The sequence below is a fragment of the Bidens hawaiensis genome, unplaced genomic scaffold, assembly GCF_021521415.1.
Source record: "Bidens hawaiensis isolate Kalapana, Puna unplaced genomic scaffold, B.hawaiensis_p1.1 tig00019310_1, whole genome shotgun sequence".
Classification (NCBI taxonomy): Eukaryota; Viridiplantae; Streptophyta; class Magnoliopsida; order Asterales; family Asteraceae; genus Bidens; species Bidens hawaiensis.
The window spans coordinates 401,258-416,026 of record NW_027492922.1 but is presented as its reverse complement, the minus strand read 5'-3'; the positions used below and the strand labels follow the sequence as shown (position 1 = coordinate 416,026).

The 14,769-nt window shown below is 34.0% G+C and overlaps 1 protein-coding gene across 1 annotated transcript; it reads right to left on the bottom strand.

The window, feature by feature from the left end:
- Window positions 1-7,592: 7,592 nt before the first annotated feature.
- On the bottom strand, window positions 7,593-14,346 carry LOC143557970 (inositol phosphorylceramide glucuronosyltransferase 1-like). The gene is made up of 10 exons (XM_077046913.1): window positions 14,056-14,346; window positions 13,765-13,885; window positions 13,507-13,692; window positions 12,628-12,791; window positions 12,383-12,490; window positions 11,624-11,761; window positions 11,426-11,533; window positions 9,937-10,216; window positions 7,946-8,066; window positions 7,593-7,858 (listed from the first exon to the last, which is right to left on the bottom strand). The coding sequence occupies exons 1-10, from the start codon at window positions 14,344-14,346 to the stop codon at window positions 7,717-7,719; spliced, it is 1,659 nt and encodes a 552-aa protein (XP_076903028.1). The 3' UTR covers window positions 7,593-7,716.
- Between the last annotated feature and the right edge of the window lie 423 nt (window positions 14,347-14,769).

The following is a 14,769-nucleotide window of genomic DNA, read 5'->3' as shown; positions in this document are numbered from 1 at the left end:
ATGTTTTCTGATGTGAATCCTCTAAAGGTGGTTCATGTTAATGAAAATTTAGGTAGTTTAAAGCTCAAATTTGTTCCAACCGAACCTATTTGCAAAAATTTGAATACAAACGTAGTTCAAGCTGCATATTTAAGATGCAAGTCTAAACGACCTGTGACTTATTCATAAGCGGTTAAACCGTATTTGCATTCACTAAACATTAAAACTTCAAGTGAAACTCAAGAGGTGCCCAAGACTGAGGCCTGGGCTGCCTTTTTGAACTGATCGTTTTTCATTCATGTGCAGAGTTCATCCAAGACTCTTTCTGGTGAAAACTGGATGATGGATAGTGGATGTTCTCGTCAAATTACAGGCAATATTAACTTCTTAACAAATGTCAAGAATATATAAGTAGGGTATGTAGCGTTTGCGGGTAATTCAGGTGGGTTGATCACAAAAGAAGGAGATGTATCAAACGGGAGTATCACATTTGAGAAAGTTAATTATTGTGATTAAGTTGATCATAATTTGTTGAGTGTGTCACAAATTTGTGAAAATATATACACAACCGTATTTAATGACAAGGAGTGCATAATACTGATACCAGGATATGTCATTCTAAAAGATATGGTAGTTATGCGATCTCCTCGATCGAATGATATTTATGTGTTAAACATGACTTCTAAATTATCTACTTTTGTGGAAACGTGTTTTGTTTCTAAGGCAACTGAAAAGGACACGATTCTGTGGCACAGAATGATGTGTCATATTCATGTGAGAAAAATGAACTATTTAATGGCCATGGTGTTTCCTTGAAACATTTTAAGTTAACTGACCACTATGTTGCTTGTAAGAAGGGAAAACAGAAGAAGAAGTCGCACCCATCTAAGTTAATCAATACCATTGACAACCACTGGAATGACTTCATATGGATTTGTTCGGTCCTGTGAATCGTGCGAGTATTGCTGGTGATTGGTATTGTCTAGTTGTCACTGATGACTACTCAAGATTTTCTTGGGTGTTATTTATGAGTTCAAAAGATCAAACACCCATTCTGGTTCAAAATTTAATCACTAAAATCGAATCACTATATAAACTGAAAGTGAGACGTATTCGAAGTGATAATGGTACGGAGTTTAAGAACAATGTATTGGATTTCTTTTGTATTCAGAAAGAAATTCATCGAGAATATAGTGCTCCTTATGTACCTCAACAGAATGGTGTGGCAGAAAGAAAGAATAGAACACTGATTGAAGCGGCTCGAACAATGCTTGCAGATTCTAAGCTTCATGTTCAATTCTAGAACGAGGCTATGAATATTGCTTGCTACACGCTTAATCGTGGTTTGACTGTGAAGAAGTTTCAAAAGAAGAGCTATGAACTTCTGAACAAGAGAAAGCCTAATTTAAAGTATTTGGAACCATTCGGGTGTCCTTGTACTATGTTGAAGAAGGATGCGGGAAAATTTGAAGAAAAAGCAATTGAAGGTTATTTCTTGGGTTACGCATCACCTAAGAAACGTGTATTTAACTTTACTTCGGGTTGAGTAGAAGAGTGGTACCATGTTGATTGTCAAAGGTATACCACACCTCCCCAAGGTAAAGGACCTGATTGGATGTTTGATTATGAGAGTTTATTTAATTGGTTCACTCAAATAGTTGATCAACCAGATGAAGACTTGGTGCATGCTTATTTTGAAGATCAATTCTTACCTCCAAGATCTTCTCGTACAGTTTATGTTGATGCTTCACAAGATGATCTTCCTGATACGTACTATGTGATTTCTATCTCATCTGATGATGGTCATTTTGTTGATTCTTTCTCGGCTCCATTTCCTGACACACATGAGACTAGTGAATCGTCTCATGATGCTGAGGAGAATCTAACTAATTTATCTGAAAATGTTGTTGTGCCTAAGAATAAAATTCTTCGGGTTCATTCGTATCATCCACAGGATAACATCATTGGTGATCTTGATGTAGGTGTGCAAACACGTCATCAAATTGCTAACTCTACTGATTCCATATTATGTGCGTATGCCGATATGCATTCCTCGGGAATCATGAATCTCGCGAAATACACTTGCTTTCTATCTCAAGTAGAACCGAAAAATGTTCGTATGGCTATTGCTGATCCATCTTGGGTAGAAGCGGTGCAAGAAGAATTGTAACAGTTTAATCGACTGGGTGTTTAGGATCTCATTGATAAACCAGTTAGAGTTAAGAAACCAATTCCGACAAAGTGGGTATTTAAGTGCAAGAAGGACGATCGAGGGGTGATCGTAAGAAACAAAGCACGATTAGTAGTCCAAGGTTTTCATCAGCAAGAAGGCAGAGATTACACGGAAGTGTATGCTCCAGGTGCCCGATTGGAAGCTATACGAATATTCTTGGCCTATGCCGCTTTCAAAAACATTAAGGTTTATCAAATGGATGTCAAAAGCGCGTTTCTTAATGGGGAATTACATGAAGAGGTGTTTGTTATTCAGCCTCCTGGTTTTGAAGATCCAAATTATCCAGACCGTGTTTACCGTTTGAACAAGGCCCTGTATGGTTTACACCAAGCCCCGAGAGCTTGGTACGGCACACTTGCTGACCATCTTACCAATAATGGCTTCAAGTGAGGAACTGTGTATTGCACTCTATTTTATAAAAACGTTGGTGATGATTTGCTCCTTGTACAAATATATGTCGATGACATTATATTTGGTTCAACAAATGATAAGCTTTGTAAGGATTTTGAGAAGTTGATGCAGACGAAGTTCGAAATGAGCTCGATGGGGGAGATTAATTTTTTCTTAGGGTTGCAGGTTCTTCATTCATCTGACGAAATACGTGAACGATGTCTTGAGCCGATTCAAGATAACTGCCGGAAAATCCCTTCGACACCTCTTCCCGTGGGTCACAATTTATCACCGGATGAACTAGAGGATACCGTAGATCCTACCCTTTACCGAGCAACAATTGGTTCATTAATGTATTTAACTGCTTCTCGTCCTAACATAATGTTTGCAGTTTGTTTGTGTTCTAGGTACCAATCAAGTCCCCTAGTGACTCACCTAGCGGCAGTTAAACGTATACTTCACTATCTGAGGGGTAATCCTGACATCGGGTTACAGTATCCCAAGGACGATAGCTTTGAACTCACTGCGTTTTCCGATTCTGATTATAAAGGATGCAAGATCAATTTCAAATCGACTACAGCGGGGTGTCAATTTTTAGGAAATCGGCTTGTTTCCTCGCAGTGTAAGAAGCAGACAACGGTCTCCACTTCAACCGCTGAGGAAGAATACGTGGCAGCCTCGAGTTGCTGTTCACAGGTTTTATGGCTCCAATAACATTTGCACGACTATGGTTTGAAGTTTCTTACTACTTCAATTTTAATTGATAACTCTACTGCTATAAGTATCACCAAAAATCTTGTGCAGCATTCAAAAACAAAACGTATTGAGATTTGATATCACTTCATTCGAGACTGTTTTGAAAAGAAATTAATTGATATTGAAAAGGTGCACACGGATTTTCAACGCGCTGACCTGTTTACCAAGGCATTTGACAAAACTCGTTTTAAGTTTTTGCTTGGTCTAAACGATCTTAAAAAACTTGTTGAGGTCCTTAAACAAGGAAAATTATCTTTATTTCGTTTTTGTTTATTTTCTTTCATTTATTTTTATGTTTTGGGTTTTGGGGGTGAAAACTGAAAAATACAAAAATATTGTGATTTTTGTTTGAATAGAGAAAAACCAAAAACATTTAAAAATGATGAAAAATACAAAAAGATTATGAATTTTGTTTGAAAATTGAAAAAGACAAAAAGATTGTGTTTTTCGTATGTATTGAAAAATCCGAAAAGACAAAAAGATTGTGTTTTTCATATGTCTAGAAAAATCCAAAAAGACAAAAAGATTGTGTTTTTATATATGTAAAGAGAAAATCCAAAAAGATTTTTGCATACTTTCGCTGAAAATTATGTCAGGTGCTTATATTTGAAGGACATAAACTTGTATATGTTTGGTCCTGATATTTACTTGTAAATGTTCGGGATGACCATTTATCTGATAATGGAAAGTAGTTGGGGCGTTTGTTATGCGTTTTTATTTTATTCTCTCGCTGAAAATTACGTCGGTTATTTAAGTTTGTGGAACATGCTTGCATGTTTTGGTCGTGTTATCTACTTGTAGATTGATAGGATAGCCATTAATCTATAAACTGAAAGTGAAAGGGGCGTTTGAATTTATTTTTATGCTCCTCAAAATGAGTTTTGAAGCAAAAAGAGTAAATGATAGTACATTGATCATCTGGTCCGATATCCAGAAAGAAATAAGATTAAAAGGCTGAGTGTTTAATTGCATTGGTGCATTGATAGATCTTAAACAAGCCGTTAGAGTAAAGAATGTGATATAAACATAAAGAAACACCAAACTAAAAGAGGTGTTAGTCTCTACCAAAAATCTCGGAATGATGAAATGATGGCAGAAATGTAATAGCCTATTATACTCAAGCCTTATATTTGTCTGATCACCAAAAATAAAATAAAGCAAATAACAAACATTAGGATTATGGACACTGTGAGTCTTTATGCAGCTTAATCATTTGGGTATTCATATGCATGAATAATTCAAACGCTTTTAGAGCAAACCCAAAGTCATTAAACTTGATCACTGCTGTACATCGTACAAATTAAACTACTGACTTGATCAAAATCCGTTGTTTGGCATACATTTGTTCCTCCCTTGAGCGCGTCTCAATACTAGTAAGAAACGGACGCCAGAGGATACAATGTATGTAAGCCTACAAATGGACTCATGCATACTCACTCACAGTAAAAGAAACTTGGTGCATTGCTCAATAATTTCTATAAATTCAAATTTTGATCGACAATATAATGGTTTAAGCCAAGTTGGGGTGATATGTAAAAATCAAATTAAGTTTGAACCGAGATTAAAGGCTGATAGTTTCTGATATTCTGTGCTCTAATTGAACATTTAATCATATCACAAAAATGCTTGAAATTTTGTTATAAGATTTAAGTGGACAAAAATATCAATGACCGACTTAACGCCAGTTATAATATCGCTGAAATATAAAATTGTGATGGAAGGGAAATTTGGTCAATATGATTCTCTACTTCAACTCACAAAAATATGTACTGCTTTCATAAAACACTCAAAAATTCAAAAATATTTTGTTTCTAATTTGTTTGCTTTTCAGGTTTTAAATGTAAATATTTTGAAAAGAAAATGAAATATTCCAAAAAGATTTTATAATTTTTCTTTCAGATATTATTTAGTATTTTTTAAGTTAAGTGTTTTTAAGTGTAAAACACATTAAGGTATTTCATCTTACCACGTCGGGTAAGGTTCGTAAGGTATAAGGTCATCGGGACACGGGGTTTCGTTGAATCATTTATTCATCCATTTATTTAATTTTTTAATTATTTAATTCCTTTAAATTAAATTTAAATAAAAGAAAATGAAAATGAAAAGAATTTTAAGGTAAATTCCTTATTTAATGATAATGAATGGGGTTATCTGTCGCTCGATATGTTGAGGTCGAGAATCACATTGTTGCTGAAGTCAAAGGGCAGTCTATTATTAATTGTAACGATTCCGACAAAAACCGGTATACCCTAACCGGTAGACAATAGTTACGTCATATTTAATGTCTGGTACATGAATTACCATAGTAATTAAACGAGAATACAGGGTTCACTGTATTGATTGTACGTGAATATATAATTCATCGTATTGGTTATGCGATTAATCGATCGATAGTTATTGAAACCCGAACGAATCGAGGGTTCAATTATAGACGATATCTATAATATCTAGTGATTTTACGAAGCATTAATGCTTCGGGATAAGTAGAGTACGGCACAGAAAAAGAATTTCGATTTAATGGTACGTCGGTACATTAAACGAAACCTTTAATACCAAACCGAGCAAGAGACGATCGATCAAGCCGAAAAAGATGCGCAATAATTAATAATATGGTGTTTTAAGTTAATAAATGTCATGGGTTAAGTTTTTAAAGTTTTTTTAAATAGGTTTTATATAAATTTCATTTTTAAGCCAAAAAACGACCGTTTTAGCCTCGTTTTAGTAGTTTAATTTGTAACACGAACTAATCGATTAACTTTCAAGTAATTTTTAGTTTTATTAGTCCTGCTTAATTTATTATTTCGTATTAGTCATGCTTTATCAGCATTAACGATGAACATTTTATTTAATAAAACACAACATATTACAAACATTATTAAACATAGGATCAGGATCAGGATCAGGAGAGAACCTTTTTGAAATTGAGAACTATAAGAACCATTTTGGACCATAAAAACTCAAAAATAAAAAAAAATCATAAAATAAAAAAAAACACAAAAATCAAAAAAGTAAAAAAACCAAAATTCTTATTTTATCATCCCGGTTTCATAAAAAAAAACTCGGTTTAGCTAAATTATACACATATGTATACTATATACATATATGTACATTTACATAATTTTTTTGTCCACATGTGTATAATTTAAGATAAATAATACTGTACATATGTGTATATTACGTAACTAAAGATTATATAAAACTATACATATGTGTATAATACGACGTTTTTTTTTAATTTTTTTTATTTTTGTCGTTTTTTTTAATGAAACCGGAATGAAATATAAGAATTTTGGTTTTTTACTTTTTTAAAATTTTTATTATTTTTTGTTTTATGATTTTTTAAATATTTTTTTTAAAGGTGTTTTAATTGGTCCAAAATGGTTCTCAAAGTTCTCAATTTACAAAGGGTTCTCTTAGGATCCTTACCCATTAAACATATTACAAACAATATTAAACATAACAACTTAAAATAACAAACAAGGTTCGTCGTTTTAATCTCGCGCTCTACAACGCTTAAGCTTTGTTACCAGCGACGGTAGGTGCTTGAATTGCAGAGCCGGAGGACTCTCCCACTCCCGCTTTCTTAGCATCCAAACTTTTTTTTTTTCATGACAATACTCATTGATATGATTTCGAAGCGTGTAATTCGACCCCCTTTCAGAAACTTGACACAATACTTGCACTGCGTCATCTCCTATGAGTCGGTCATGACACACAAATCATAATGAACCCAATCCTCGGGGCATCTTGGTGTGTCGATGACCATAACAACATCCTCGTTAGTTGCCATTGATTGCCGGCTTAAGCGTAATTGAGATTTAAGAGTTTTAAAAGTGTTTTATCAAGTTTTACACCCAACCTAGCTATTTATAGTATGATATATAGTTAAAAACCGGTTCCAACGGTCCAAAAACGACTATATAGCCGTCAGAACAGGTTCCTAACGGCTACTTTTATTTAAAATTCAAAATACCCAGTGTAACCGGTTTTTGGGTACAAACCAGACCCGGTTCCTACCCTACCCCTACCCTACCCGGTTCCACTAGGTTCCCCTATTCCCTTACCGGGTCAGGTACAGTTCCTACCCGGTTCTTGACTTAAACCGGTCCCAGTTTGTACCCGATCAAAAAAAAACACGGTTCCGGGTTTTAAAAATACCCGGTTTGTGCACGTCTACCCCTACCGTAAGTTTAGTCACTCCAAGTTCTCATATCAACATTTACTTGAAAGCAAATTCTATCAAAAAAACATTTATAAACAAGCAAAAAACCAATCGTATACATGCATGTGAGACACTAAATTACAAATCAAAATCTATAACACCATTAAATAACTTACAATCACAATTCCAAATACAGTTAGCATAAGAAACACGTGTTCCTCGTCCTTGATGTATCCCTATCTTCAAGACCTCGTACAAACGACCTTATGGCTAGGTGCTCGGATGCATATGTCATGAACGATGCAAATATTAACCCTCCCGCGACCATCAAACCTAACCTGTTGATGCAACAAAGCATAACACCCTACGGTTACTGATTATTTAAATATAATAAGACATTAAATAACAAAAAAAAAATGATGCACCTTGAAAATAAAGCTGTAATCCCTAAAATACAAGGCACGGAAGGGGTTGCAATGGCTAAAAATGCCATTCCTAGCCCATAATACCATGTTGCTGTGTCACATGACACCTGTCGCTGATGACCTACAAAACAAAAAAGATTTGACATTTTAGAGTGTCTACACTATAGAGGTGGTTGGGTAACATGTCAAAACAAGTCGTCATGTATGTGTCAAGATTAGGGTTGTGAGTGACCCGAGCCAAGTTGGGCTTGAGCTAGAAGTTCAACGAGCCCGCTTGGCTCAGCTTGTTTATTTTAACAAGCTGAAAAGTCAAGCTCAACTCACAGAAAGCCCGAGGCAGTTCGAGGCTCATCGAGCAGGCTCGTTAACCTTTTATTTTATTTTTTGGAACTTTTTATTTTTTTACACATTGAAGAAAAACCTCATCCCTCTCTTCCCTGTATTAGGCCCCATGTCACCACACCGGCGGCATGGGGACGTAAAAAGGGGGGATTCTATCAACTTGTTCCGACCTGAGATAATAAGCTCATGAGCTGTCGTAGAGAAAAATCAAATAAAAAAAGATATAATTTTTTGTATTCGAATATTTATTCGTTTTTTTTTTCAAAACCGAACGTGAAACTTTGGATTCATTTGGCTCCTTTATGGACACATGCTAGATTTAAGATTTTAGGAATTGTCTTTATATGATTTCCAATGAGATCATAAAAGAAGTTGGAAAGGAATCCATCGGTTAAACAGAGTTGCCCGGAGAATGGAATATATGAAAGACAAAAAATAAAATAACTTTTTTAACGTACACACAATGCAAAGCTTAACTAGGGAATTTATAATACTATATGTATTATTTTAATTTGTTCTTCAGTTTTTAAAGATTTAAGGGGATGATTCAAAATATAATGTGTATTATTTTTGTTTTTTTTCAACATTTTATGTTATTATTGTAATTATTATATGTATTAAAATTTGGAGTTTAATTTAAACGAGGCAAACAAGCAAGCCACGAGACGAGCTGAACCTGTGAATTGTGTGAAAGTAGGATACTCCAAATTCGGGAGTCAAAAAGTTTTATAAAACGTTCTTGGTGGAAAAACAAGATTGTTTAGAGCCGATGGCACAAAATCTCATTTATTTTTTTTATGTTTGTATCATAACACAGATATCCTTTAGCAAAATATGGTATAAGCGGCTTCCGCCGAAAAATTCTTATGTCTCCAGAAAATGCTATATTTTAGCTAAATCAAGACGCTCTAAGAAGAAATATTTGAATATCAATCTCATCGATCTCATAAGTATCATACCAAATCCCATCAATCGAATCACTTTTTCGAGAAATACGAGACATCTAAGTCATACAAGTAAAGAGATCTATTCATTGATAAGAAAAAGAAAAAACGTGAACGGGGACTGGATTGATGATAAAATAGAATCCTGGGTTGGAATTTATAAAACAGTCCTAGAAATAGAATTCTACCATTTAGGCTTACTCTGCTTTGGGATTTTTTTAGAATATCAAATATCAAAACTGATTCAGTTTCTTATATTATAATGTATAATATAATGTATAACGGTATTGAAATTCCAACCCAACCCTGGCTTATCTGCAGACCAATCACGCTAGGCTAGGCTCACTTAAAAGCGAGCTTTTTCCGAGAGAGCCATGAGATTTTCAAACAGCCCAAGTCAAGATATGACGGGGTCAGGTTACCTAAATTACATAATATTCAAAAAATTATTAACAAGTAGTGTAGAATCATATTATTTTAATAAATTCTTTAAAAGACTTTATTATGTATTAAAAATACAGTTTCAGCAACTTCTGACCCATCTGATCTGTAACTATTCTAGCAAAAAAAAAAATATATTTTACGAGCTTCACCAATTAGAGATAACCCAAATGACCCATTCATAAGTAAACAGGTCAAAACTGACATATCTATGAAAATGATTCTATAAGAATGTGTTGTATGAAGTTCAAATAAAGAACAAACCTTTTTCAGAATCATAATCTACAGATCCTGACCGAGAGGATCCTCCTTGATTGGCAACCATTTTCCCCCACTTATATATTAACTGTATATAACCTCCAAAAAGCAGGAAAAAGCCTGTAAAAGTCCATTCGTACATCAAAAGCAGCCCTGTCCATGGTTTGACTTGCCTAGGTACAACCGAACCACCAATCGCAAGAGCCACCAATGCAGCTAGAAAACAGAAGAAAATAGAAACCCCACCAAGAAAAGCAGGCACCTTTGCATGTGCACCAGTTGAAAACTATATATAACAATTGTGTTAGAAATTTTACCATGTGTTGTGAATGTTTGGATGAATTTTTCAGTATTGATTGTGATATTGAATAATCAGGATTAAGGGTGTGAATAAACCAAACAACACGTGAGCTTCTGGAGATCGACTCGATAAAAGCTTGAATCGAATTGTACTTAACGAGCTTGAGCTGGAACTCGAGCCTAAATATAAGCTTGTTTAATGGACAAGCCCCAGCCCGAGCTTGAGCTTCATTTATCGAGCTCTAGCAGGCTTGTGATTTTTATTTAGTAAATACATATTTATATAACATGTACTATAAGTATAATATTATGATAAAAATAACTAAATAAGTTATGACAAATATAAATATTATAACTGAAATATATATATAAAATCATTTTTAGTGTATATCAATTAACTAATAAATAATAAAGGAGCCGAGCTCGAGCTTTAGAAATAGGGCTTGAAACAAGCCGAGCTTGGGCTCGACTCGGCTCATTTACACCATGTAAATGAGCCAGTCAACTTGTGAGCTACTTGATATCGATTCACTAAAAGCTCAAACTGAGCCGAGCTTAAACGAGCCAATGCCCAAGCTAAAGCCTAACAGTTAGCTCGTTTAGTACACATGCCCAAGTTTCAATTATTGACTTCAAGTAGGCTGTTGGGCCTAAACAAGCCTATAACTTCAATAAATTTTTTTTAACATATTAAATATAGATTTACATAATGCTCTTTATTATATACAAAAATATGATAAAAATAACTAAATAACTTATATTATGTTATGTTAAAAATTATAACGATAAATATATAGACAAATATATAATAACCATAATAAATGATAAAACGAGCCAGGCTCAATCCAAGCTCAGAGTTGAAAAATTACTCAAAAGACAAGCTCAAGTTTAAAATTAAAATCGAAACGAGCCAAGCTCAAGCTTAGGCCGGCTCAGCTCGTTGACAACCATAATAATCAGGCACATAATCTTTATTTCAATTTTAAATAATTTAATAAATTTGGTTACCTTGCAGCTTGAATAAAATAATAAAATCAAATCAAAATTACAATTTGTTTTTTCCAAATACTAAAAACTAAATATTGTGATCAAAATGCTAAAATCGATCAGATAATCTACTCCACAACTTAAATCCAAACAACTGCCCATATTTGATCAAATTTGGCAAACCAAGAATACAAGAAAAGATAAGAACCTGTTGACTAGAATTGATGGTAGATGAAGATACCGCAGAGTATGAAAGAGAACCTCCTGATTTGAATTTGTAGTATATGTGTCGGCCATGATCACATAGAGAACGTGTCTGAACCAAACATGCAAAATAGATCATGAATTAGATAAATAGGATATAAATTATTTAAAACATATAAACACAAGATATTAAAATACCAACCAGAAGAGAAGAACGATAATAACAGAAAAGTAAAGTGAGGACCGGAAGCAGAAACAGAAATTTGACTAGAAATTCATCACGAGAATTTCTACCACCCCTGGTTCCTGGAAGAGTTTCCTCTAGTTGATCTCTAATATTCTGTCCATTTCAAACAAAAAAATATTCATAAATTATATTTTATCACCAACTACAAAAAGAAAAAACCAAATAGATTCACCAAATAGGACAAATGGGTCAAGAGTCATCCAAAGTTAATTTTAAAAGGAGTGTGTGCATGGGTTGGTTTTGAACTCAAACCAAACAAAAAAAAAGAGGCTTAACAATTGCTTTGGTTCGGTTTTATCATCTGGGCTTGAAAACTTTGGGCCAAAAAGGTGGCCCAAATCAATGAATTTGAGCTTGAAATTTTGGGCTTCTTTTTTTTGTTACCAAGTGTTTAGACCTAAAACTTTTTAGCTACGCCATTTATTAACTTATAAATTACTTAAAACCAGTTTTTTGGTTTTTCAATTAAGGTTCAGTTGGGTTTTTTTGGTTTTTTGGTTATAGCAAAACCAAAACAGAACCAAAAATCGATATTTTAAAAACATAAAATCGAACTATCAGTTTTTACATCGTTTATTCTGGTTACAGCTAGGTTATTTCGGTATCATGCACACTCTTTGGCACTATTTTCTTCCTTCATGGTATGGTACATCAAAATGCTAAAAAGTGTTTTTGGTCAGCTTAACTACAAAAAAAATATATACATAAAAATACCTGCCACACATCAACAGGTTTTAAAAGCCAAGATGTCCACCAATCCCATGGTTTAAGAGGACCGAGTGTATAGTGAATAACACGGAGTTCTTTCTCGTCTACCATCCACTGCGTATGAGACATACTTAAAATAAGTCATAAATGTATTTTAAGAATCTTTTGGAAACATAATACATTAATAGTTTAATACAAAGAATTTTCTAAGTAAAGCACAGAGTACAAACATCCTTAGAAGGAGTGCTTACCTTATTAGCAAGCATGTAAAGTCCAACATCTGCATTATATAGAGTCGAAAGTCTCTCCATCTTTGGAGCTGATTTAGAGTTGACCACTTCTAGAGAAATGCTCGGGTCAAACACACGTGCACTCTCGAATCCAGCAAAATAGGTGTTAAGAAAACCCTGGTCACCTAAAAAACCAACAAGAATACGACAATGGAGGAAAATGACGATGAAATTTCTTTAACATGAAAGATACCAGATTATTGGTTCTTGTAGCAACGTTTACACCCATATATATTTAATATTTGAATCAAATATAGAAAAAAGAAAAAAAAAGGTATATGGATGTGTTATCATATTAGAATGATAATTCTGTGCTTTAACATATACTGCCCCAAAGGTTTAAAATGAGTAACACAGTATTCAAACAATTTGATCAAAAAGCAAAAACAATTGAAAATTCCAGCTATCCTAAAGTGAAACTGTGTAAACGTTATGTGTCTAAATGTGAAAACTACGGTAAATTTTAGTCCATGTGGTTTGGCCAAAAAAACCCTTTTTAGTCCAAAAGTTGTGATGTGGCTTTTTCAATCACTCTGGTTTCAATTAAAGCCATATGTTTAACAACATCCATTTCTATTGTTGTTAATTGACAAAAATACCCCTGTATACAATATATAAAACCACACCACACCCTAAATCCCCCTCCCTTGCATGTATCCATCTATCTCTATATATATACTCTCTGCCACAATCTTTTCAGTTAAGTGATGGCTATACATAATTTTCCTCTAATAAACCAGAAAGATAACTTACACTCCCCTAATCCTAATAATTACATGTTAATTGCAATTTCATCATTTTGGGAACTTAGATTTTCCATAATTTAAAGGAATAACATACCTCCAGTATAAGAATACAAAGTTGTCACTTTGCTGACCATGTCCTTAAAAAGCGCTTCAGATGGTTCAACTACCATAACACCCGAGTTTAGCCGCTCAGAGTGCTTTAAATTGGCACAAAACTTTCCACATTTGAACAAATCATCAATATTTTTAACCACGATTGTATCAGCATCAAGGTACACCACTGCAAACAATTCAAAAGACTACGTGATAAAGCAAACAACAGTACATAGTGTATTGCAAACAGTAGTGTTACCTTTTTTGTAATCCGTCATGTTGAAAATCTTGAGCTTGGTGTAGACACCCCAAAACCTCGTTGGTCGAACTTGATTAGGGTTTTGCAATAGAGTGATTGGTGTGACAATCCAGCCATCAGCCTGCATATTGAAGATACTTAGTGTGTGACAAAATAACAATTTACAAATGCAAATTCAACAGCTGGATATTTGATTTTAGAATCCAGATCAAGAACACTAAGAAATGCCTTAGTGTTGTTGTAAATAAAGAATCTAGATCAGGCATGAGATGGAAATGAATAAGAACCAACCTTGAGGAGGTTCTTGGCGTAGGATGAAACGCCATCGGAGACCAAAACCACCATGTCTCTGGTGGTTTTGGTATCCCGAATAGACTTTCCGAGGACACGAACTCCAAGCACGAATTCATCGCCGTACAGAAGAGTAACATAGGCTTCTTCTCTAGAAGAAGATGATGATGATGATGATGATTCAGAAACAGGAGCTGATTCGACTACATGACGCTGATTATTATTATTATTATTAAGAGGAGCTAATACTAATAAAATAATTAATCCAAACCCTAATTGACTTAATTTCATGTTTTAGAATAGCAGATTTGAAATTGAAATTAAATGAAATGAAGAATAATCAGAATTTAGAAAATAAATCATAGACAGGGTTTAATTTGGTTGGGGGTTTGAGTTTGGATTTATTTGTCTACCAGTGGAAGAAGCGTCAAACTTGGCCACTCCGTTGTTTACCAAACTCGTCAGATATTCGTTTTTTCCAGATATAATATTCACGATCCGATCTGGTTGTTTTTTGTGTTTACCCACCTTTATACTCCCTCCGTCTCATTATAAATATAAATGTCATAGTCTGATTTTTCAATTCTTTATTGTTTAACTTTGACCGACAATATTTTGTTTTTTTTGTTATATAATACTTGATGTAAAATATATGAATGAATTGAGATTTAAATGTATTTTACATTGATATAATTTTCAGCAAGTATTATATGA